Source organism: Nicotiana sylvestris, chromosome 8 (genome assembly GCF_000393655.2).
Source record: "Nicotiana sylvestris chromosome 8, ASM39365v2, whole genome shotgun sequence".
NCBI classification, from domain to species: Eukaryota; Viridiplantae; Streptophyta; class Magnoliopsida; order Solanales; family Solanaceae; genus Nicotiana; species Nicotiana sylvestris.
In genome coordinates, this window is record NC_091064.1 from 161,527,705 (window position 1) to 161,553,617 (window position 25,913).

At 36.8% G+C, this 25,913-nt stretch overlaps 2 protein-coding genes across 2 annotated transcripts; both read left to right on the forward strand.

Annotated features, from left to right (window-relative positions):
- The first annotated feature begins 14,320 nt into the window (after positions 1-14,320).
- LOC138875926 (uncharacterized) lies at positions 14,321-14,788 on the forward strand. The gene has a single exon (XM_070154805.1). The coding sequence runs from the start codon at positions 14,321-14,323 to the stop codon at positions 14,786-14,788; it is 468 nt and encodes a 155-aa protein (XP_070010906.1).
- A 6,567-nt stretch (positions 14,789-21,355) lies between these two features.
- Positions 21,356-25,859, forward strand: LOC104228402 (carotenoid cleavage dioxygenase 8 homolog B, chloroplastic). Its single transcript, XM_009780861.2, has 6 exons — positions 21,356-21,649; positions 22,337-23,080; positions 23,151-23,344; positions 24,989-25,178; positions 25,286-25,388; positions 25,576-25,859. Exons 1-6 carry the CDS (start codon positions 21,356-21,358, stop codon positions 25,719-25,721), a joined length of 1,671 nt encoding a protein of 556 aa, XP_009779163.1. The 3' UTR covers positions 25,722-25,859.
- Positions 25,860-25,913: the final 54 nt, after the last annotated feature.

Here is a 25,913-nt window from a genome sequence, read left to right on the forward strand (position 1 = left end):
TTAACCGTTTGCGCTCGGATGATAAGGTGATGATATGATCCTTTTGATTTTCAAGTCTTCAAGGAACTTTGTGTCCTTTGCGCCTATAAATTGTGGCTCGTTGTCGCAGGCTATCTCTTTTGGTATCCCAAGTCTGCAAATCATATTCCCCCACAAGAAATCTACCACTTCACATTCACCGATCTTCTGATAAGGACCTGCTTCAACCTAGTTAAAAAAAATAGTTAGTTAAAATCAAAAGGAATCTTACCTTACCGGGGGATGGTGGCAATGGTTCGACGATATCCATTCCCCATTTCACGAACGACCAAGGTGACAAAACTGAGTGCAACGGCTCTGCCGGTTGATGTACCAACGGTGCGTAGTGTTGACATTTATCACATTTTTGAACATAAGCTTTGGCGTCTTGTTCCATCCAGGGCCAATAATAACCTACCCTAATTAATTTAACACTAAGGAATCCCTGCCTGAGTAATTTCTGCAGATCTCTTCGTGGACTTCTCGTATAACATAATTAGCTTTGGAGGCTCCCAAATATCTAGCCAACGAGATTTGGAAAGATCATCTGTACAATTGACACTCTTAAAGCTGTATCGAGCTGCTTTAGTGCGTAGTGCCCGAGATGTCTTAGGATCTTCAGGCAATTATCCGTGCTTGAGATAGTCAACAATCTCATTTCTCCAGTCCCGGACCAAAGTGGTCGCATTTACCTAGTAATAGCTATCCGCGTCCAATACTGAATGCATAAGCTGTACTTCCATATCGGAGTCTAGGGCTGTGCATTTGGATCGGATATCCGAAATCTGATCCGATCCGCTCAAAATCGGATTTCGGATTTCGGATATTTGGATCGGATTCAGATTTCATTTATTAAAATTTCGGATTTTCGGATTGGATTCGAATTTGTATAGTTTGAACCCGATTCGATCCGAAATCCAAATTTATTAAGGGAAAAATAAATACTAATTTTATTTTTAGGGTTAGGTGCATTAGATCTTATTTCATTCTGCCTCCGTCTAATTCTCAGAAGCAACTTTTTGATGTTGCTGCCTTATCTCAGTTCTCACGCCTCAGACTCAGTCCTCACTGCTCACTTCCCGGCTTCAGTCTTCAGTCTTCACGCCTCACAAGTCACACCCAGAGACTGCTGTGCTGGTGCTGCTCACTTCAGTCTTCACGCGACGCCTCAAAGCTGCTCCCTCCTGCTCGTCGCTTCCTCTATCTCTTCTCTGTGTTCCGGCGACCGCACTGGTAACTGGTAAGACACTAAGAATTGATGAAATTCTTAAGAAAGACACTAGGGTTAGGTCTCTTTGTTCTCTTTTATTTCTTGGATAAAATTGATGAAATAAATTGGGGGTTTCACTCTTGATTTTCTTAAACAGAAATAGACCATACTATACTACTATTTTGAATCCGATTTTAATTTTAATTTTTTGTTTTGTTTCGTAGATGGAAGATGAGGTAGAGATGGTGAATAAAGTTCAAGCCCTTGTAAAATGTGGTGAAAGTGGTGCTTCAAATGATTCCACAAGCAACGTCGAATCTGATTCTGGTTCGAAGAAAAGAAAAATCATGAAAGAAAGATCAGTGGCTTGGCGACACTTCAGTAAGTTCACTGATGACGAGGGTGTTAAAAAAGCGAAATGCAAGTACTGTCCAGAAGAATATGTAGCTAACACCAAAAACAGTGGTACAAGCAATTTGCTATCACATCTTCTCAAGTGTCCGAACAATCCCCACAAGCCGGAGACAAGCCAAGACAAAATTAGCTTTTCAACCGAAAGGTCAAACAGGTGATGTCTCACTTATCCCTTGGAAATTTGATCAAGAGGCATGTAGGAGGGCTTTAGCTCGTATGATAATTATAGATGAACAACCCTTCATTTCTGTTGAAAAGGATGGATTTAGAGACTTCGTGAGAGCTCTTCAACCTTTATTTCATATTCCATCTCGTACTACTATGACTAGAGATTGTTTTGAGATTTACCATGATGAAAAACTTGCTTTGAAGTCAATTTTTAAAGAATCAAAACAGAGAATTTGTATTACGACTGATACATGGACATCAATTCAAAGAATTAACTATATGTGTGTTACAGCACATTACATTGACAAGAATTGGAATTTGCATAAAAAGATATTAAATTTTTGTCCAATTACTAGTCACAAAGGTCAAGATTTAGCTAGTTGTGTTGCTAAGTGTTTACTTGAATGGGGGTGGATAAAGTATTTATTGTGACAGTTGATAATGCAAGTTCTAACGATGTCATGGTTAAAGAATTATCCAAACAATTTACTAGATGGAACACTAACTTGATGGAAGGTAAGCATGTTCATGTTAGATGTATGGCTCACATCATCAATCTAGTTGTTCAAGATGGGTTGAGAGAAGGGAGTGTGTCTGTGGAACGAATAAGACAAGCTGTTAGGTACATTAGACAATCTCCAGCAAGATGGAAGAAGTTTAAAGAATGTTGTGATCTAGATAGGATAACTTCTAAAAAATCATTGTGCTTGGATGTTCCTACTAGGTGGAACTCCACATATTTGATGTTGAAGGTTGCTACAGTTTATGAGGAAGCCTTTACAAAATATTGTGATATTGATTATGGTTTGATGTCATGTATTGCTAACTGTATTTGTGAGGATGGACAGCCTGCAGGTCCACTTTTAAGTACTAATTGGGATAGTGTAAGACGTATTGTGAAGTTTCTTGAAATATTTTATGAACTCACCTTGAAGGTATCAGGTACACTTTATATTACGTCTAATGTGCACTTTCTTGAGATATGTGTTGTTGGTTCTTCTTTGAAAGAGTTGATGCAAAGTGAAGATGCTACCTTGAAAGAAATGGCAAATAATATGAAAGAGAAGTTTGATAAGTATTGGGGGGATCCACAAAATATGAACAAAATGATTTTTATTTCATGTGTGTTCGATCCACGCCACAAGTTTCAATCTCTTTCGTTTGCTCTTGCTGCCATGTTTGGAGAAACAATAGGTGTGAAAATACAAATTGAGGTGAAGACATACATGGAATATTTGTTCAATGTGTATGCAAAGAAGAATGGTGGTTCTAGTTCATTTTCATATTCTCCATCTTCCGGTTCATGTCCATCTTCTCCATCTTCCCCTGGTTCATGTCCATCTTCTCCAACTTCATCTACTTCTTCATCATCGCTTTCAAAATTAATGTTAGATTTAAAGAAGCATAAGAAGGGTGAAGGAATTGATTCTAAAACAGAGTTAGATAAATATTTGTGTGAAGATGTTGAGGAAGACTTTGAAAATTTTAAAATTCTGGGGTGGTGGAAGTTGAATTCACCCAGATTTCTCGCACTTGCTGAGATGGCACGTGATGTGCTAGCCATTCCTATTTCTAGTGTTGCCTCAGAATCAGCCTTTAATACCGGTGGACGCATACTGTAAGCACGTGATTTTTTCTTCACGGACAATTGCTCCAAAAGAAAATAAAAATAGTGACAAATGACTTCACTGTACAATTTTTCGAGTTTTCCGTAACATGTGTTGTTAGTCATTTGTGGGTCTGTCCATTTCGCATTTAATCATTATCAAACAAAATACAAAAAAATATGTGTCATTAAAAGAAAATGCAAAAAATATATATGTGCATCGTCCGTTCTAGGTTGTGATTTAACTTACTTAAACATTTTAATTTGGTGTGATAATTATGTTGAAGTGCTACATTGTTGTTGTTTTAATTTTGTTATTTTTTTAAAAAAAAATTAGAAAACAAAAAGAAAAGAGTTGAAAATCGGTTTGGGCCCAAAAATGAAACAAAAAACAGGCCCAAACCAAGCACTCAAGTCCAGTCCAAATCAGGCCTGCCCAGGCTCATCCCCAAACGACGCCGTATAAAGGCGTTTGATCTGAGCCGTCCATCTAGGCCAATCCAACGGCCCAGGACCCCCCTTCAGCAACCCGTTTCCAAACCCGACCCAGCTACCGGTTCAGCCCAACCCCTCACTTAAACCAAACGACCCCGTTTTAATATCAAACGACCTCGTCTCACCCCTCACCATCAGATCCAAGCCGTTGAGATCATCTGATCTAACGGCTCAGATCCAATCCCCTACTCCATATATAAGCTTTCCCTCACACCCCACGCCCCCTATCCGAACCCCACCCTTCACTCATCTCCTTCCCCAAGCCCTGAAACCCCCAAACCCTAGCAGCCGCCCTAGTTTCCCTTTCACCAGAACCCGGCGGCATGAACGCCGGTGACCACCCCCTTCACACCCCTGAAACATCCAACCACCCTGAACACGAATCTACTAACCCTGTACCTCGAATCACCTTCCATCGTCTCGAATCTGGATTTGAAGATTCGAGACGAAACTCGATCTATACCAAACCACCCCAGATTCCCACTAGACAGTCCCCAGACCTCCCTCGTGACCAAACCAAGCTTGGTTTGGTTCCGAATCTACCCACAACTCCTAAAAACTCAAATCTGAGAATCTGAACCTTAGAACACAAGAGCCTGAGGAATCCGACCTGCTTCATAGAGGGTTTGAGGTCTAATAGACCTTAACCAAGGCGTTCTCGGTTGAGAACACCCTGGTTAGAGTTTGTTTGGCCTCAAATGGTCAAATCTAATTCGGAATGGGGTCGGCCTGCTTTGAACATTTTTTTTGTAAGTTTTCCTTTTCTGTTTTTGTTTTATTTGAATGTGATTGGGTCTGTTAGCATGTTCTGTTGTGTTTGTTCGGTATTTTCTGATGCTTTTCTTAATTTCTTCCGTCCTTGTAAAGACCTTTTATTTGGTCGATTGTTTTCTGTGTATGTTTTGAACGTATTCTGTGATATACATGTTCGATTAGGATAGTCGTCGCATAAATAATTCATATAGGTTCCCAATAATTGCACAAAAGTTGTCCGAAGCCCTTTGGGTCCATGTACGTATTGTTTATTGAACGACTGATTGTTACCTGTTGTAATTAGTATAGTCGACTTGATAAATGTCATCGATTAACTTCCTACGACTGAATGTTCAGATATGCTAATGCGTACAACCTCACATGACTGAACGAACATGTATTGTGAATTGAATGTTGGACATTATCTGTGAATGCTAGTTTGTAACTGCGTTGTAAACAATTAAAAGAATCAGGCTAGGGCAATTCTGAAATTGAACTTTCAGAAGTTCAAAATGCCCTGATGCTACGATGGGTTTAAGGCAGTAATAATCAGGGTTTAACAGGGGTAGTCTGGGGTTTGAAAAGAACAAAAATGATTAGTTTAAATGAGCTGACAAGTAGGGTACTAATTTGGGATTAAACTAATACCAATGGGGAACAAGACACAAGAGTATGGGGTTTAAAATGAATACTAAAATGAGCCCATAACTCTTGATTAAAGAATAAGCCAGGCGTGGGGAACAAATGGCTGGCATCAAAAGATGCTTAGGCATGGGTTTAAAGGGTATGGGCAGTCTGCAAATTGGCAGAATCCAGGCAGCTTGACTGCACTGGTTGTTTGGCTTATAAATAGGCCATTTCAGAACTTAAAAGGGGCTGGAAAAATTTTAGTCTTGAGAGAGGTCTTGTGAGTTAAAGGAAACTGAAAAAATATAAGGAAATTTCCAGAAACACTGTAACCAAACACTGTCTGAAAACTACAGAAGAATTCATATTGGTCAAGCTGTCTTGGCCAAGTTCTGTTGTTTGCCCTGATTGAGCTGCTTGTGATTGTTGAACTGCTGGTGTTGCTGCATCGAATACTCTGTTATTTCTGTTGCTTCACTACTCTTTTCTGGGATTGTTTGTTTGGGGCTCGACCATCTGTGTGTTCTCTTTGTTCTGGAAACTGTTGCTGTTTGTCTGTGGACTGTGGAGAACATTTGTGGTTGTTGGTTCGCTGCTGTGTTGTTGTTGTTTGGTTGTTGTTGCTGTTGCTTGTTGCATACTACTCAACTGATTACTCTCCTTCTTCCTTTCCTTTCCTTACCAGGTACACGATTAATACCACCAATGTAATTTGAAAGTTTGAGCATGAATGCAAAAGAGAAGACCTGCAGATTGTTTTTATATATACATGGACTGTTGTATTAAATGTCATGTAGTATATAATAGTTACATTTTCGTTTGGACAATAGAAGTAGCCTACATGCTTAGTATATCAATGTAGGTTAGTGAATGCTAGTTCATATATGTATGCTGTTAGATGAAAATATTCCCATTGCAATAAGTTGTATCTTAGACTTAGTTTGATGGTGTAGTATATTCTCTAATGTAGGCCAAGTATGAAAACTATCCACTATTAGTTAAGTTCTTTCCCTTCTGTCGAATTGTCGCATATAAATTGATAACTCATTTTCAGAACAAAGAACCAGTTCAGGGCCTCAACCTCATGAAGGTCGAGCCCAGATCGAAACAGACCAAGCAGGCCCGTATCGGATAAACAGTGGCCCAAGTCTGGCCCATCTCGCATGAGCTAGGTTTGGGCCCATAATGTTCGATTAGTTGTCCATGGGCGTAATCACGTTTTTTTATTTTTTTTATTATTCTGTAAAAGCATTTTGAATCCTGTTATAAATAAGCCTGCAAGCATGTAATTAACTAGGGCTATCTACTGCTTTCAATTAGTAGAGACAAATGCGACAAGAAACGTAGTTGCTATAGGATATCCTTTTAAAATAAGGACGAGATGAGCCTCGACAACAAATAAAGGAAAAAATGCACAAGTTGCGGGGCCCTCATTAAATGTATATATATATATTGAAGCACTCAGTCCCTAAGGTGGGTTGTTTAGCAAATCTCACGACCTCCTGGAATAATAACGCGATAGACTCTTTAAGCGCGTATTTAATAATTTCACCTTCTTAAATTTGGGTGCGCGTTTACGTGACCCAAATCCAATTCTCGGCGGATTCGAAATGCATTTCTAATCACGGGCACATTGATTGTGACGTGGCTCGAGATGCATGTCCATGACGTCGCAAATTCCTTTAAAAATAGAATGAGACAAGCCTCGACAAACAAAAAAAATGTATAAGCTGCGGGGCCCTCTGAATGCATATATAGTAAAATACATAGAATCCGGGACAGGCCGCTTAGTAAATTTTACGTCTTTCCCCAAAATAACAATACGTTTAGTCGTTTTAGGCACGTATTTAATAATTGTATCTTCCTAAACTCGGGTGCACATTTATGTGACCCAAATCTGAATCTCAACGGAGTCAAAGTGTGTCGACGATCACGGGTACATTGATTGTAACGCGGTCTGAGATACATTTTCACAACGTTGCAATCCTTGATAAAATAACAGTAAATGATCAAAGCGGTTAAAAGATAAAAATTTCACATTGGTTCATAATTGTATAAAATCAGATAATCAAGCCAAATATAACAGTTGAGCGACCGTGCTAGAACCACGAAACTCGGGAATGCCTAACACCTTCTCCCGGGTTAACAGAATTCCTTATCCAGATTTCTGGTACACAGACTATAATATGGAGTCATTCTTTTCCTCGATTCGGGATTAAAATTGGTGACTTGGGACATTCTAAATCTCCCAAGTGGCGACTCTAAAATAAATAAACCAATCCTGTTTCGATCGTCCTTTAATTGGAAAAAACTCCCTTGCGCCCCCTCGGGTGCGGAAAAAAGAGGTGTGACACATACTTGATCCATTTAAGAGTTCATTGACACCTAGATTGGTTCAAGCTCTTGTGTGTGTCCAAGATTGGCTTCGGAATGAATCAACAACTCCGGTTAAAATTGAAGAAGATTTAGATAATCTTGAACAACTTGAAGCGGGTAAGACTATCTTATTTCTTCTATTACTTTACTTGTGTTTAATGTATACTTATGTTATGTTTCTTTAGATTATTTTTAAACTAATTTATTCTATTACTATTTTATTCTACAGACTTGATTAATACCGAAAGAGAGCCTTGCATCGTCGACATATAAAAGGTACGAGTTCGTGGCATGTTAAAAGTTTTCTTAAGCCTTATAATAAATTGAACCAAGCTGCTGCATTAAGCCTTCTCTATTGTATTGTTTTGTTCTACCACCAAGCAGTCAAACTGCTGCATTAGGTTGCTGCACAGGCTGCCCAACTTGACATGATACACATTTACTGATTCTCTCATTTTTGACAAGTGTAGTATTGCAGAACTTGAAAGTGTGCCAGGTTGAGGATTTCAGTTCCAGTGTGCCAGGTGTGCCAGAACTTAAGGCTGTTGCATTAAGGAATTCTGGTTGAGGATTTTAGTTCATTAGTGATTAAACAGCTATTTGGGATTTTAGTTAATTTTATTTTATTCTGAAGATTGTGTTTTGTTTATGGACATGTTGAACTGTTGAATTATTACCTTCTCTTGAAATGTTAGCTATGCTTCTGCTCTTGTGTTTCTTCCATTTTGGTTCGTAAAAGAATCTGGATTGAATGAGAATGAAAAGTACCACAGTTATTGCAGGGACTTGTGTTATGCTACTGCTATGCTTCTGCTCTTGTAACTGTTAGCTATGCTTCTGCTATGCTTCAACTGGGAAATGAATTTGTGCAATATTGTGTACCTTTATGGGTTGCAAGTACAATGAGACTGTCAGCTTTAACCAGTTACAATACTATACTATTAGACATTAGTAACATATTTATTAATTGGAATGAAGCCAAAAGTAAAATCTTGAGGTACTGTAATTTATAGTCATTTGTTTGCTATTTTTGTTATTTTAAATGCTATTGTATTATGTAACATCCATTATCCATATACGGTTATACACACTCCTTAATAATACATACAATCCGATCCGAAAATCCGATCACCAATCCGATCCGAAATTTAAAAATCCGATCCAATCCGATATAATTTGGATCGGATTCGGATTGCAATTTGTGGAATTCGAAATCCGAAATTTCAATCCGAAATATGCTAAATTCAATCCGATCCGATCCATGCACAGCCCTATCGGAGTCCGATCCCTTCATTTCTGTGGACGATCCAAGGTTAGCTAGTGCATCTATTTTCGTATTCTCTTCCCTAGGGATATGTGTAATTGACCATCCCCAGAACCGAGCGATTAGAGCATGGGTTTTCATTACGTATTATTGCATGTGTTCCTCTTTGGCTTCGAAGATCCCGTAAACCTGATTTACTACCAATTGGGAATCGCATTTGATTTCTATAACCTTGGAGTCTAGTCCACGGGCCAATTCGAGCACTGTAATCGATGCTTCGTACTCCGCTTCATTGTTAGTAAGAGGAATAGTTCTTATGGCCTGCCTTAGGGTTTCTCCCGAGGGCGTGGTTAACACTATATCGAGTGCCGACCCTTTCACATAGGAAACTCCATCCATGAACAAGGTCCAAACTCCTGATGTCGATTCCAACATTATTAGTGCTTCTTTGGTAGCCAAAGAAAAAAAATCGAACTAAAATTGGCCACAAAGTCGGTCAAAACTTGTGATTTAATTACAGTACTGGGTTTATATTCTATGTCAAATTTGCTCATTTCGATAGCCCACTTGGCCAACCTATCTGAGAGTTCAGATTTAAAAGAATATTCCGCAGGAGAAAAGTAGTCAACACAACTGTCGGGTAACATTGGAAATAAGGCCTTAGCTTTCGAGCGACAACTACGAAGCCTAAGGCCAATTTTTTCAGATGTAGGTAGCGCGTTTCTGCTCCCGTCAAAATTTTACTTACATAATAAATAGAAGATTGCATACCTTCATCCTCGCAGACCAAAACATCACATATCACTACCTTCGAGACAACTAAGTAGATCAGTAGTTGTTCGTCTTCCTCCAGCTTTGAGAATAACGAAGGACTTGACAAATACCTTTTCAGATCCTTCAAAGCGTGCTGACATTTCAGTGTCCATTCAAAGTTATTCTTCTTTTTGAGAAGTGCTAAGAAATGATTGTATTTTTTTGAAGACCGAGAAATGAATCTGCTCAAAGCGGACAGTCTCCTTGTTAGCCTTTTAACCTCTTTTATGCTTGATAGCTGGTCCAGGATGTCTTCGATGTCATTAATTTTATCGGGGTTAACCTTGATCCCCCTTTGCGATACGAGAAAACTCAGGAACTTACTGAAACTGACCCCGAACGCACACTTGTCGGGGTTAACCTTCATGTTGTATTTTCTTAAAATGCCAAAGGTCTCTTGCAGGTGTTTCAGATGGTCACCTGCGTTCAAAGACTTAGCTAGCATATCATCTATGTAAACATCCATAGTTTTCCCTATTTATTTCTCAAACATTTTGTTTACGTGCCGTTGATAAGTGGATTCGACGTTCTTTAGCCCGAAAGGCATCACATTGTAACAATATGTGCCAAAGTTCGTTATGAACGAAGTTTTTTCCTGATCCTCCGGGTTCATCTTGATTTTGTTGTACCAAGCATCGAGGAAACTCATTAACTCGTGACGGGTCGTCGCATCAATCATCTGATTAATGTTTGTCAATGAGAATGAGTCTTTTGGGCATGCCTTATTTAAATCCTTATAGTCTATGCATATGCAAAACTTATTATTCTTCTTTGGAACTACTACTACGTTAGCTAGCCAGTCAGGATACTTTACCTCTCGGATTGAACCAATATCAAGCAAGCGGGTTACCTCTACGTTGCTCAGCTCAGGAGCAGGCGTTGGTTCCTATAATTTCTACGTTGCATGCTCCTTCCCTTTGGTACTAGAAACTAATATTGCATTCATCTCCCTTACTGCCAGTTAGTCGCCTCTTATTTATTTAATTCCTTCGGGAGTTGGTAATTTCAGCAACTGGTGATATATTGATGGCACATCCTTTATTTTGTGCAACCATGATCTCCCCAAGATAATATTATAACCCAGATTGTCGTCTATCACCTCGAAAGGGGGTCGTCTCCCCATGATAAAATTAAATGTGTATTAGTGGACCCAGATTGGCTTTAGGAACTGTGCCTCTTTGATGTTCCTCATAGCTGACACCAGCTCCACCACACTAACGTTAACGTTGTACTCGAAAATCCTGGTATAGGAGGAATCTCAAGAACCCGATGTCTCTTTATCCTGCAATGACCTATTATTTCGGCGACGATCAATTCTTCTATCGGTAGCGAATCTATTTGCCGATCAAAAACCTATGATGCGTACTTCGGCCCCTTCATAGGGCAGAAATCGACCCCTTGAAGACTGCCGATCTGATTCAAAATCATCTCTTTACTTCTCTTTATTCTTCTCTCGGTCCCGACCCTTGGTTGATGTCGGGAAACCAAGCTGATCATCCTCAATTCTTATCTTTGATTCGTACTGGTTGTGAACATCTGCCCATTTTTTTGCCTATAACTCGAGCAAACTTTCCTTCAATTTTCAGGAAGCATCGGAACTCCTCGGATTCAGACCTTTAGTGAATGTTTCAGCTACCCATTCATCTGGTACAACCGATAGTAGCATCCTTTCCTTATGGAATTTGGTCATGAACTCCTGCAGCAATTCAGACTCTCCTTATGCAATCCTAAATATATTGGCCTTTCGGGCATGTACCTTCCTGGCTCCGGCATGGGCCTTAATGGAAGAATCCATGAGCATTTCGAATGAGTTTATAGGATGCTCGAGCAAGAGTAAATACCACGTTAGGGCTCCCTTCGTGAGGATCTCCCCGAATTTCTTAAATAAAACTGTCTCAATCTCGTGCGGAGCCAAATCGTTTCCTTTCACCATCATTGTATAGGTGGTGATATGCTCCTGGGGATCTGAAGTCCTATCATACTTCGGCAGATCTGACACTTTGAACAGCTTCAGGATCAACTCTGGAGCGGCGCTCGGTTTGTACGACAACTGGGTGTACTTCTTTGAATCCAGTCCTTTCAGTACGAGTATTGCACTCGGAATTTGATCCATTGGGGAATTTATTTCCCTCATAAACCGCATGAGTTCGCTTTAAAGGGATCGTTCTCATTATTCTTTCCAGAACTACTACCATTCCCCCCGGCCCTGTCAAAGCTGACTTCGCCCCTCGGGGTGTTGTTATCGACCATTTGCGTTGTTGATTTGCATGAACACCGAGAGGAATTGGACCTTTTCCGTTCGTATTGTTGGAAACACCCGACAATGCATGCCTTAATTCCATCATGACCTGATCCTGCCGTGAGAGATATCCCATAATAGCCTTTTGTTGCTCCCTCAGAATCCTCACTGTTTCGACATTGTGCTCGTCTTTAGCATCATCTGGAGTTGCCTCTCAAACATGTTGTGGATATTTCCTACCGTGAACTGGCATGGCGTCGTCCCCCTCGTTGCGAGTACAACTGATAGAATCTTCGTGGTGAGACTGATAACAATTATGAGGGCCATTAAAGAATGTGTAACGGTAGACATTAAATGCCTTATTCTGTGTAACGAATCGTGTACTTAATATTATAGAATATTCTTCATTGAATATTACCAGGTGGTTGGCATTTACTTCGCCTTTATAAATATCATTCTCTCCGATAACAAGCGAGATCATTGCTCTTAGGCCCGACTGTCTTCTGTCTCTAGCTCTACGTGTCACTTTCTCATACGAACATTAAATATGAACATATTTTACCCATACAATACTGACAAGGAGATTAAATATAAATTGAATAGGATTTGATGATTCAATACGAGAAGCAATACCCACTCAAGCAAGCAAATGAATCATAAGTCTTTTTGTATTTAAAAAAAGACTAAGAAATGTTTTGCCCAAAGAGTTTTAATAGATGGGGATTCATGATTTAAATTTACTTATACTGTTAAAACTTTGAATTCAAATTTAATCAATAATCCTTTTAGTTATTTTAATAGGTGCAATTGATGTAGCTCGTCAATAAAAAATTTCTATTAAAACTTTTTTTTTATTAAAATTTTAGTGGGTATATACACACACACACGCATCCCATTACAAAACATGGCCGCACGTATGAGTTTCCCCGCGTACGACTCAAGTGGTGAAGGCCGACTCTTTCACGCTTAGCAAGCGCTTCGTGTAGCCAATACTGCTAGCCTATTGTCTAGAGCCAAGCTTCAACTGCGCTTCTGGCCACCTTAATCCATCACCCAAGATCCAAGTCAGTACCAACAAAGATCTCTTGATTCCTCGCAGCCGGGCCAGTTTGGAAGCAAGCTACTTCTTACCTATCTCACCTCCTTCCTTTAGCTAGTGAGCCTTCATTTTTTGGATCGTCTTATGCCTAATGTGGTACCCCCATATTTTTGTGAATATATATATAGACATACACAAAGAGACACACGCGCACACATACAGACAAGGGAGTACCGAGTAAGATTCATAATATATAAAAACAGTCTCAAAATTACTGAGAATTCATGCCCATCAATATTTCTGGCTATAACATAGAATATTTACTCGAAGCTTGAGCATAAATCTAGAAGAATTTATATTAAATAAAGATATGAAATTCTACGCTATAATAGACCTACCAATTTATTTAATTACCTAGAGCAAAATAGAAGAAATATTTTAATTTACATATAAATTAGTTATATTTAGTAGGAAGGTTATTATCATATATGCTAAGTAGAATATAATTTTAGTATTAACACTAAAATTGGATTGCTAATGAAAATTAGACTCCTTATTATTAGACTAATAGTCTCTCTCTCTCTCTCTCTCTCTCTATATATATATATATATATACACACACACACACACACACACACACACACACACACACACACATATATATATATATATATATATATATATATATATATATATATATATATATATATAAATATTTACACACACACACACTTAAGATCAAAGCCAAATGTTTGTGGTGCTCGTGTAAAACTACTCGTTACTTGTTATCGAGGATAAGATTCTATTGAGATTATTGACTGTACATAGCATTGTATTAGCATTGCATTAATTAATTCTTTTGTTGATTCTTTATAGAGTTGTTAGTGAGCTTTTAGTTGTTAAATAACATATGTCAGTTGGTTAGACTAGTTAGTGAGTTAGTCAACATTCAATTACGTATATAAATTATGACAAATATTATTTTCCTAATTGAGTTGATGTCATTTCCTCTCAGCTCTCCTTCGGGAAGCTTCGGTACATTCTCTTCTCTGTATCCCCCGGCTCCTATATTAGAGCTCATATCCTCCATTAATTCTTTAACATTTAACTTGGTATCAGAGCTCAGGCATAAATCCTATAACCTTCTCCTTCTGGTTCACTCTCATTTTTGACCATATAGGAATTACTCATTAAATTTGGGGAAATAGGATTTTTGTGCAATGATAGATCAATTGGCTGACTTGTCTTACTAATTCGCTTCTTACCGATAACAATTTCAACTTTGATAAGTCAAAAACATGGTCGGAGATGAGGAAACGCCGACGGCAGATAAGGCAACCCTAGATTCTATTAGTTCTCTACACATGCATCCATCCGAAAGTGCCGGATCTATGTTGGTGTCGGTGGACTTTGACGAAATCGGATACAGATCCTGGAGAAGAGGAATCCTTAGAGCCCTTTCGGTGAAAAATAAAGCAGGCTTTATCACCAGAAAGTGTAAGAAGCCAGATTCCAATTCTACTACTTTCGGCCAGTGGAAGCGATGCAACGACATGGTGACCTCGTGGATTTTAAACTCATTCTATAAAGCCCTAATAGATAATCTACAATATGTTAATGATGCTAAGAAACTTTGGCAAGAATTAGAAGACAAATATGATCGGACTAATGATGCCAAGCTGTATCAGCTCCAAAAAGAAATAAATTACCTGAGTCAAGAAAGTTTAGACATTACTGGATACTATACGAAAATAAAGAAACTCTGAGAAGAACTCAATAACCTAAATGCACATGCTAGGTGTGCTTGCCAGTGTACCTGCGGAGCAAAAGAAAACATGCACAAAGTTGTGCAGGACAAAAGGCTAATCCAATTCTTAATGGACCTAAATGAAGGACATAATGTGCTGAGAGGAAAAATTACAATGATGAATCCACTTTCGATTATAGCTCAGGCCTTCTCCATCTCATTCAGGAAGAAAAGCAAAGAAAAGTTAGGCCAAACAACCAATTTTTGATGGACTCTGCTACCTTAAATACAAACATACCAGGAAACAACAGTTTCAAAACAAATTATACTCTGCAGGGAAATGGTACTACAAAGAATGGATATAGATGAAATCATTTTGCCAATAGACCTTTCTTGTTCTGTGATTACTGCAAAAGGCCAGGGCACATTAAGGAGAAATTTTACAAGCTTCATAGATTTTTGTAGAATTTTAAATTCAACAAGGGAAAAAGAGTTTCAGCAAATGTGTTTGGGTCATTAAGTGAGGAAGCTGCAGTTAGAGAAGATGGAAACAACCTTCAGAATTAGGATCATGGTCGGACTATGCACAATCTGACGAAGAGCAATATGGATATCTACGTAGTATCTTGGAAAGTTTTCAAGGTGGAGGAGACAAATCCGGAAGTACCAACATAAACTGAGGAGCTGTAAATTTTACAAGTATTTCAACATGCTTTACTTCTTTTGATTCTAGTGATCAATTATGTGAATTTTCAAAATAAAATGATGATTCTTGGATACTCGATTACGGAGCCACAAAATATATGACCTAAAATAAGTCACTACTAACCAACATCATGACTCTAGTTTAACATAACTAGTTACCTTGCCTAACGGATACAAAGTAAAGGTGACACTAATTAGTGATGTGATCCTGAGTCCTAAGTTTAGCCTTAGAAAAGTCCTTTTTATGCCTAGCTTCAAATTCAATTTAATATCAGTCCATTCCTTAATAGTGTAGCTTGATTGTATTGTGGTATTTACTAAGTTTATTTGCAAACTTCTACTGGGCCTTCACTGAAGAGGCCACTAGAGATTGGTAAAGCCAAGATTGGTCTATACTTCCATTGCTCAAATACCTACAATTCTGGTTCTACTCTTCCTGACACATCTAGTTCACTTTTTTCTTCTCATATTACTGATAAAAATAAGTCACATTATGCTATCCCGTTGCATATACTTTTATTGTTCCATCTCACAGTAGTAATGAGAATAACTCACTTTCACATTCACACCACTCTGTAATAACACATCCAACAATAAAAGTGATTCATGTATCTCTGATATTCTTTGGTTTCTAAGAACATGATTGATCTCTTGTGGCATAATGATTAGGATATGTATCTTTTGTCAAAATGAAAGGAATTTTCTTTATACCAGTTATATTTTGCATCCAAACAACCTTTCCTTTGTCATATATGACCAATGACAAGACAAACTAGACTACCCCTCCCAGAAAGAACAATATTTATCACTAAGATCTTTGAACTATTACACATTGACCATGGGGACCTACCATGCTACAATACATGATTGATATAAATACTACATCATTCTTGTGGATGATTATAGCTTGTCCACACTGACTCACCTGCTAAGCTGCAAAAGCAATGCCCTTCACAAAATTAAGGCTTTTTCTGCCATGATAGAAAACTAATTCAACAATACTATTAAGTTTATAAGAACTAATAATGACTTTGAGTTCACCTATTCTGAAGCCACTTTATTCATTCAATCAGAGGATATTGTACATCAGAAAATATGTTTATATACACCACAACAAAATGGTGCAGTGAAAAGAAAATACAAATATTTGTTGGAAACATCTAGGGCACTCCTATGTCAATCTAAACTTACCCTGCAGTATTGGGGAGAATGCATCTTGACCTCAACCTATCTGATAAACAAACTAACTTCATCCTCACTCAAAAACAAATGCCCATTTGAGTTACTGTACCAAATAAACCAAATTATTCCTATCTTAGAAGTTTTGGGTGCCTATATTTTTCTACCATTCTCAAAATCCATAAAGATAAGTTTGAATCAAAGTCTATTCCTCGTGTTTTTGTAGGGTATCCTTTTGGTACAAAAGGTTACAAGGTCCTAGATCTAGCCACAAAGAAAATACATGTTTCAAGAGATGTAATATTTTATGAGAATGTGTTTTCTTTTGCAGGATCAGTGGTGTTTGTCACTGTGTATGTTGATGATTTTCTCATCACATGAACTCACCGTCAAGAGATTGAATGTTTGAAAGCATTTTTGCATGACACCTTCAAAATAAAGAACCTAGGGAGGCTTCATTATTTCCTAGGTTTGGAGATTCAATACAGAGATAATGGAGTGTTGATATCACAGAGAAAGTTCAATGTGTACCTTTTAAAATAATTTAGTTGTGTAGACTGTCCTCCCATAACCTCTCCTCCGGATCCCTTTGTGAAATTGAAAGCGGATGAATGACCCTTATTGATAGATCTTTCTTACTACAAGAAGTTAATTGGGAAACTAAATTTTCTCACAAATACTAGGCTTGACATTATCTACAGTGTACAACATCTTAGTCAATACATGCAAGGTCCTAGAGAGCCACATCTAAAGGCTACATATCATGTTCTGAGGTACTTGAAAGGTGATCCAAATTTAGGGATAATTTTACCAATAGTGCAGATTATAAAGTCAAAATTTTCTATGACTCAGATTGGGCAACTTAACCCCTGTCTAGAAAATCAGTTAGTGAATACATTGTATTGCTTGGAGACAACCCCATTAATTGAAAATCAAAGAAACAGCCCATTGTCTCATTCTCCTCTGCCCAAGCTGAATATATATCAGCTAGGATGGTGGTTGGATAACTTTTGGTTAGCCAAACATCTTGCAGAATTAATTGTTTTATTGTACTTGCCCATTTCTATTTTCTGTGATAGCTAAGTTGCCCTACATATAGCAAAGAATCTTGTATTTCATGAGCGTATGAAGCATATCAAAGTGGATTGCCATTTGGTGCGAGATCAACTGCAAGAAGGGTTGATTTTTTTGCATCATATTTCCACAATGACCAACTGGCTGGCATCTTTATTAAGTCTCTAATAAGAGTCAAACATTCCACACTCCTTAGCAAATTGGCGGTGAGCTCCTTACCTCCAACTTGAGGGAGGGGGTATTGAGATTATAGACTGTATATAGCATTGTATTAATTAATTCTTTTGTTGATTCTTTATAGAGTTGTTAGTGAGTTGTTAGTTGTTAAATGACAGTTTTCAGTTGGTTAAATTTGTTAGTGAGTTAATGCATTCAATTGTATAAATAAGGACAAATATTATTTTTTAATTGAGTTGAATTCATTTCCTTTCAGCTCCCCTTTTGGAAGCTTCAACACACGCTCTTCTCTCTTCTCTGTATCCTCGACTCCTCCATTAGAGCTCCTATCGAGCTCATGTCCTCCATTAATTCTTCAACATTTAACAAATTCATCGTGTGAAATTTGTTATTAATATATACTCAAAAATATATTCAAAGAACCAGAAGCAAAGTAAAATAAAAAATGTAGAAGAGACAGAAAATTAATCCAAGCCCACTGAATTCACAGTGTTTCCTTAAGGAACTTAATCCCCTCCTAGTACCCGAGGTTTAGGATTATTTCCTCCCAGAATAGAACGGATTACCCTCACTGGTGTAGCGGTACTTCAAACCCCAGTGACCAGCGAACTCAAAGATCGTTAGCAAATCACAGTTACTGCTTTGTTTCTATTAAAAACAATATAGAAGGAAGAAGGAGAAATCAAAATTTTCGTAAGGAAAATTTGTGGGAAAGTTCATGTATTTGTAGCCAAAAAGTTGGACAATACCGAAGAGTGCAACTCTTCATTTAAAGGCTGCAACTCAAAATGGTTATTTTATAAAACTGCCATTACGCAAATCGCCAAATTTAAATTCTAACGGAAAAATCAAACACGGATGAAAACTAATTTTACCGTTATAATAACAGCTAATTTGGATTAAAATAATATTACATTAATCTTAATATTAACAAATAAATTTGATCCAAACCAATGCCGAGCGACAATGATAACATCGTGAGGCTTGCCTTCTTCCCTAACTCTTTAAGAGCTAAAGAAGTACAATTGTATATATACTCATCAAAACTCTTTTACTCCTCCGTTATGGGACAACATCCTTTTGTCACAGAGGAAAATTAAAAAAAAAATTATTTTTCCCTCTATTTCCCATTCGCTCTATTATAAATTATAACAATCTTAAACCCAACAAAATCCTTTTCAAAGGAAAACAGGACCTAGATAATATTTACCGGACCCATATAAATTCTGATTTCTCAATCTTTTAATTTGTACACTTAGTGGTTAAGAATATTTTCTATCTGTAATTTATGCGCTTACGTAATGGTTAATAGTTAAATTCTGATTTGTCAATCTTTTTGTCCCTTTTCATTTCTCATGTTATTCCAATTTTCACTAATTGCTTAGTGCAGTAATAAATCTTACATAAAAGCAATCGTTCAGAATAATTTTTATCAAGGCAAATCAAACTGTAAACGTCATAATATACTTCAACGTGCTATGAAGAGGTGCTGATTTATACAGATAGGCCGGATGAAAAGTATTTTGGTAATAAAACTTAGCAAACCATATATATGAAATATTTAGAAGTTCTAAATATGAATTGGGTAGTGGAAAAGAAAATACTTCGTAGGTAATTAATTGATAATCAATTGAAAATATAGTTTATTTCAAGCACATATTTACGTGTATAAATATCCAACTCGGCAACCCCACACCTGGGAGCAATAAAAAATTATTGAACACTGAGCTAAACTGAAGGATTTGATGCAGATCAGTATCGCATGTAGATGGCATATTCCTATAGATGTTCTCTTTCATTCAGGGCTTTTTGTCCTTGTTATATAGAATAAGGAAGATAAAACAAAATGAAAGATGTCATCTGATTGAAATTTGTGTTAATTAAGTAATTAATAAGGCTCAAGTTAAACAAACAAATATAGTACTATACTACTATCGTTTGTAATTTCCCACAACAAAGACAGGGGCATCGAAAAGTATTTTTCTGCTCAAGCTTAATAGAATTTAGCCAGAATGAATAAAGATCGGTTAAGTAAAAAAAAAAAGTAGTACACGTTTGCCCTTTGAATTATCTTAACCTCAAAGCATCCAACCAAATAGAAAATGGCATTTGATCAGGAGAATCTGTGCAGTTGTTTAAATGTTACTCTTCAGTCTTCATACACATCAAAAGAAATAACGGTTAAGGTAACAAAAAATTACCCAATCTCATATATTGGGCATGGGTAGACCGGTTGGGGTAAAACAATATTGGGCAATTGATGCGGCCAAATAGTTTTCGCCTTTTTCATGCATTTTTAAACATTATGCAATTTTTAATATTTAATTTAATACTTACATATTAGGATATTATTAACACCAATTAAAATCTAAAAGTGAATCACGTGTACGTAGAAGTGAATGCACTCACATTCCCTGCCTTGTACAGTTCTACTGCATATATGTGTCATGTGTGGGTATATATTGTGCATATGGATATATACTGATATTAAATCTTGAATCTGCTTCGTTTAATATAAACCTAAATTTGATATTGTTAAAAAATTTATACTTCTAAACTTATCTAATTTATGTTTAGTCGATCGCTAGCTATAGCCTGCAGTGTGGGTACTGATATAATTGTGCTTATTTAATCGTCTTTATCAAAAGATCAAATAGAAGCGAAAGCTATATATATCAACACTAAATTGGCTTGAAATTCAAATACGGCACATAACGCTTTTCTTCAATGGATGGACACCACTCTATCAAACAAACAGAGAAACTTGCCGCAAATTCATTGTTTTAAATAAAAATAAACCCCTCTGGCGTAACTTTATTTTTACAGTCAAATCTTTCTATAACAACTTCATTTGTTCCGAATATTTTTGAATGTTATAGTGAAGTGTTGTTATAGAGAACATATAAAATAACATAATATAAAAATTGGTTCCGAAAAAATTTGACTTTTATAAAAAAAGTTTTGTTATATAAGAATGCTATTATAGAAAGGTCTAATTGTATTTAGAAAAGTTCTCGTTCTCTTCGTGCGAATTTAAACTAAAATATCCCATGTTATAATGGGCAACAGGTGGAAACAAAAGAACCCCATGCTATTTATCAGGTTATATTTAGGAGAAAAATACGAGGACGGTGAGAAAAAAAGTACAAGGACACGTGCCTTATCATGTGCTTCCCGGCTAATATAGGTGCATTACTTTTTTGGATTTCTTGAAAATTAGTGGCCCATAAAACCTATATACATAAATATTTAATTAGTTTGTAATCATAATGTAAGCATGTCTTCTAGTGAGAAAGAATTCCACCTATCAAGATTCTAATTAAACTTACCTATAAAGCTACGGTTCTAACTTGATATTTCTCACCACTTTCATTGCTCTCTTTTTTTGTTCTACAATATAATTAACGTAGTAGATCATACAGAGTGCTCTAATATTATTCTTCACATATCCATGGCTTCTTTTGCTTCTTCGGCAACCAAAATCTATTGTACCAATATCCTTTCTCATGACAGGTTTGATCATGGCAAAGATGAACCTTATTTTGGGAAGGTGAAAATCAATGAAAAAACCAAGAAAAATCTAGACTTGAAATTGGTTACAAACGTAGCCAGCCAATTGCCTGTGATTGTTCTACCACCAGATGAAGTGGTCAAGAAGGAGAAGAAGCTCGCTGCATGGACTAGTGTTCGCCAAGAAAGATGGGAAGGAGAGCTCGTCGTAGAAGGCGACTTACCACTCTGGCTGGTACGTTGTTCAGTGTATATAAGCTAAGCTAAATCCTAAATGCATAGATTACTAACGTTTATTGTTTAGTTGCATGCATTTTTCATTTTGTACGGGATAGCTTTTTTATATATTGAGTCGCTTGTTATAAGTTTTTCCAAAAGTTTTGAATAGACATGCATGTTTCTCTCAAGAAAATATGAATCAAGTAGGATTAATTTACAACTGATTGGAAACGAAGAAATCTAAATGAGAGTAAAGGTTTCAGTACTTATTCAGACATTATGAACACTCTGTCAAGAAGCTAAGAATAATTAAATTCTTAGTGATCTTGTGATGATGATATCATGGTCCTCCTCTACAATTATTTTATTGGTAATTCCACGTCCAGCAAAGAATATTCTCTTCTTTCAAAATGATAAAGAATGTTATAGTATCACAGCGACAAGAATATTTAAGATCTGAGAAGATAAAATTATCAACTTCTTTTCTTTATTTTTTTTCCTTTGGAAAAATATTCTTTTGCTTAATTTGTCTTAATTCGTAGGTTAATTACCAGATAAAGCTTGTTCAACATGTCACGCTCCACGTCCAAATCCCAGCGCATAACATTCTACAATTATTTACTCATATATTTCTGTCAAAACGAATAAATAAATAAGAGAGACAAATAAAAATAAAACTAATTACATGTTCTTGTCTATGTAGAATGGTACGTACCTGAGAAATGGCCCAGGACAATGGCACATAGGGAACTACAATTTCCGGCATCTTTTCGACGGCTACGCCACCTTAGTCCGTCTTCATTTCGAAAACGGACGGCTAATAATGGGTCACAGGCAAATCGAATCAGACGCATACAAGGCAGCAAAACACAACAACAAAATTTGTTACAGGGAATTTTCCGAAGTACCTAAGCCAGACAATTTCTTGTCCTACATTGGTGACATGGCCAAATTACTCTCCGGCGCGTCTCTAACCGATAACGCCAACACCGGAGTCGTTAAGCTTGGCGACGGCCGAGTCGTTTGCCTAACGGAGACAATAAAAGGATCAATCGAAATTGATCCGGACACACTTGACACAATAGGGAAATTCGAGTTTAGTGATTCGTTAGGCGGGTTGATACATTCGGCTCATCCAATTGTAACGGACACTGAATTTTGGACGTTGATACCAGATTTGATAAATCCAGGATATTTAGTAGTGAGAATGGAAGAAGGAACAAATGAGAGGAAGTATATAGGTAGAGTGAGTTGTAGAGGTGGACCTGCTCCAGGATGGGTCCATTCGTTCCCAGTGACGGAACATTACATTATTGTGCCGGAAATGCCACTAAGGTATTGTGCCCAAAATTTATTAAAGGCTGAGCCCACACCACTTTACAAGTTTGAGTGGCATCCTCATTCCAAAGGTTTCATGCATGTTATGTGTAAAGCCAGTGGCAATATTGTAAGTCCTCTCACTTTATTAGATTGAATTTTTTGATTTGTTTTTTAATTTATTTTTGGAATTTATAAAGGTGGCAAGTGTGGAAGTGCCATTATTTGTGACATTCCATTTCATAAATGCATACGAGGAGAAAGATGAAGATGGCAGAGTTACTGCTGTTATTGCAGACTGCTGTGAACATAGCGCCGACACCACCATCCTTGACAAGCTCCGGCTTGAGAATCTTCGGTCATTCAACGGCGAGGACGTCTTGCCCGATGCAAGGTACTATTGCACATACTTGACCGACGGCTTTCAATTTTTTTCTTGATGGCATTTTTACTTTCACTTGGGGTCTTTTGGTAGCTGGTCATAAGACAAGTTATTCATCTATTAGGAGTAACATAACTAATATACCATATTGGTAGCATTTAGGTACTTTGTCCAAAAGTCAGCATAACTAATAGAGTATTATGTTTGGTTGCTTTTTCTATACATGGGTAAGTTATACAACAAATCTATTATTATTTACGCAAAGATAGAATATGGAATAACTAATACATGTATTAGTAATACACGGATTAAACATTCAAATGACCAAAAAATTCTCATATTTATTTTAATTACACATCGTATAATTAAAATAAAGTAAACATTAAACAAAAAATAATCACTACATTACAATCCATAAATTATTAATTAATTCATGCATTACTAATCCTTACATATCTAACCCCTTCATAATTAAATCATGCATAATTAATCTTTAAATAACTAAACCCTGCATAATTAATTCCTACATAACTAAACCCTACATTACTAATACATGCATAACTCTAACCAGCAATCAAACGACGCCTTAACACTTGTCTATAAAGTTTATACAATAATAGTTTAAATGAGTATTTACGATATTAGGTCACTTAAAAGATAAATATTCATAGTGCCAGTGTATATAACTTAAATCCAAGATAACGATATGTAACGGTGCATGAAAATTAACAACTTAGAAAATAAGATAACTAACGCTAAAATATACTTATTGATGAACTGCATTAATAATGCAAAATCTTCGCAGTATACATTAGCGTACGTAAGGAAATCGTCTTCTATATAGACAAGCAGAGCATGGCGTCTACTTGAGTCAAGCAAGTAATCTAGTAACCACCTGTTCTAACTTCTAATCTAGTAAAGTAGTTTAATAATTGCATTCATGCATGGATAGCAACCATTTTGAATTTAAATATTGTAGTAAGTCAAACATCCTAAAATCCAAGAAAGGTCTGAAGGAAAGGGAATTTAATTGTTGTTTTATCATGTACAATCCAAGTTCCGGTGATGTCAAGAGGACTATCTTGACTCTTTCCTCTTTAACTCTTTTGAACGTAAAAATGGACTGCATTGTCCTGTTCTATGGAGCACAAGTTTTGAAACTTTGAAGATACCTTATTCTTTTAATTGCCGTTTTGCACGTCAGTTGTATGTAAATTTTTATATTTTTATATTTATAAGCAATTTATAAACAATCTTATTGGCGCGTGTTAACAATTGAAAACTCACTAAATGTGGTGAGATAGCTAGAATGTCTCCGCGCTTAACAAGAATTAAGACTCTGAGTCATGAAAATGAGTTTTGTTTGTGGTAAATAGTGTTTTATCGCCATAGCGGGTCTATTCGACATGAATACAGGTTATTACAAAAAGAAAATGAAAGCTCGTTATATTTCCAATTGCACACTTTATAAAAGCATGTGTTGGCTTTTCCCAACTGTATAATAAATGAGAGTAATTGAGAAGTCGAAAACTTTTGCAGATAGACTATTTTATGTGGACATCAGTTTGGAACACCCAAAAACTGTAAAAATGTACACTAAATCATGTATACAATTTGAGAAAAGGGCTGTTATTGATTAATGGTGTTTGGTGACAGGGTTGGGAGATTCAGAATACCATTGGATGGGAGTCCACATGGAGAGTTAGAAGCAGCATTGGACCCAAATGAACATGGGAGAGGCATGGATATGTGCAGCTTTAATCCTTGTTATTTAGGCAAGAAATATAGATATGCTTATGCTTGTGGTGCTAAGAGGCCTTGTAATTTCCCCAACACTCTTACAAAGGTTACTTCCTTCTCTTCTTTTTTCCACTAGTAGTGCTTACAACTGTTAATTTTTTTATCTATTATTTCAAACGATACCTGATTTTAATGGTTCAAAATATTTTGCAGATTGACTTGTTTGAGAAAAAGGCAAAGAATTGGTACGATGAGGGAGCTGTGCCTTCTGAACCATTCTTTGTGGCTCGACCTGGTGCAACCGAGGAAGACGACGGTAATTAATTTATCAATACATCTATTTATAACAAACCCAAACCCATTGTGGTTCAGCATTTTCTTGGATCCCATGTATAGCGATAGCTCTGTGAAAGTGAATAATAGTCTAAGCCTAATAACACGAGACAAAAAAAACAATTGAATTGCAACATATTAACAAGGTGTAATATTCTGGAAATATGCAGGAGTTGTGATCTCAATGATCAGTGACAAAAATGGAGAAGGATATGCTCTAATATTGGATGGATCCACATTTGAAGAAATTGCACGAGCAAAGTTTCCTTATGGTCTTCCCTATGGACTGCATGGTTGCTGGGTTGCAAAGAAATAGAACCACCCTCCACATCCTAGACTGATAGCCAAATATACCTTACAAGTCATATAATTAAGATATTACATTTTCCAGCTCTTGAATAGCTAATGTAGTACTTTGTGCATATTAATGATATACATGAGTACTATGATTGCATATATATTATCTGCAATGATCATTTATCAGTAATACACATATGAACCTTTGATT

What these genes read in the sequence shown, in the direction of transcription:
- LOC138875926 (XM_070154805.1), top strand. Translation starts at nt 14,321, where the DNA reads ATGGTCGGAGATGAGGAAACGCCGACGGCAGATAAGGCAACCCTAGAT.
- LOC104228402 (XM_009780861.2), top strand. Translation starts at nt 21,356, where the DNA reads ATGGCTTCTTTTGCTTCTTCGGCAACCAAAATCTATTGTACCAATATC. An exon ending in TCCCCAACACTCTTACAAAG is followed by an intron (nt 25,179 to 25,285) that starts GTTACTTCCTTC and finishes AATATTTTGCAG; the next exon opens with ATTGACTTGTTTGAGAAAAA. An exon ending in TGCAACCGAGGAAGACGACG is followed by an intron (nt 25,389 to 25,575) that starts GTAATTAATTTA and finishes GGAAATATGCAG; the next exon opens with GAGTTGTGATCTCAATGATC.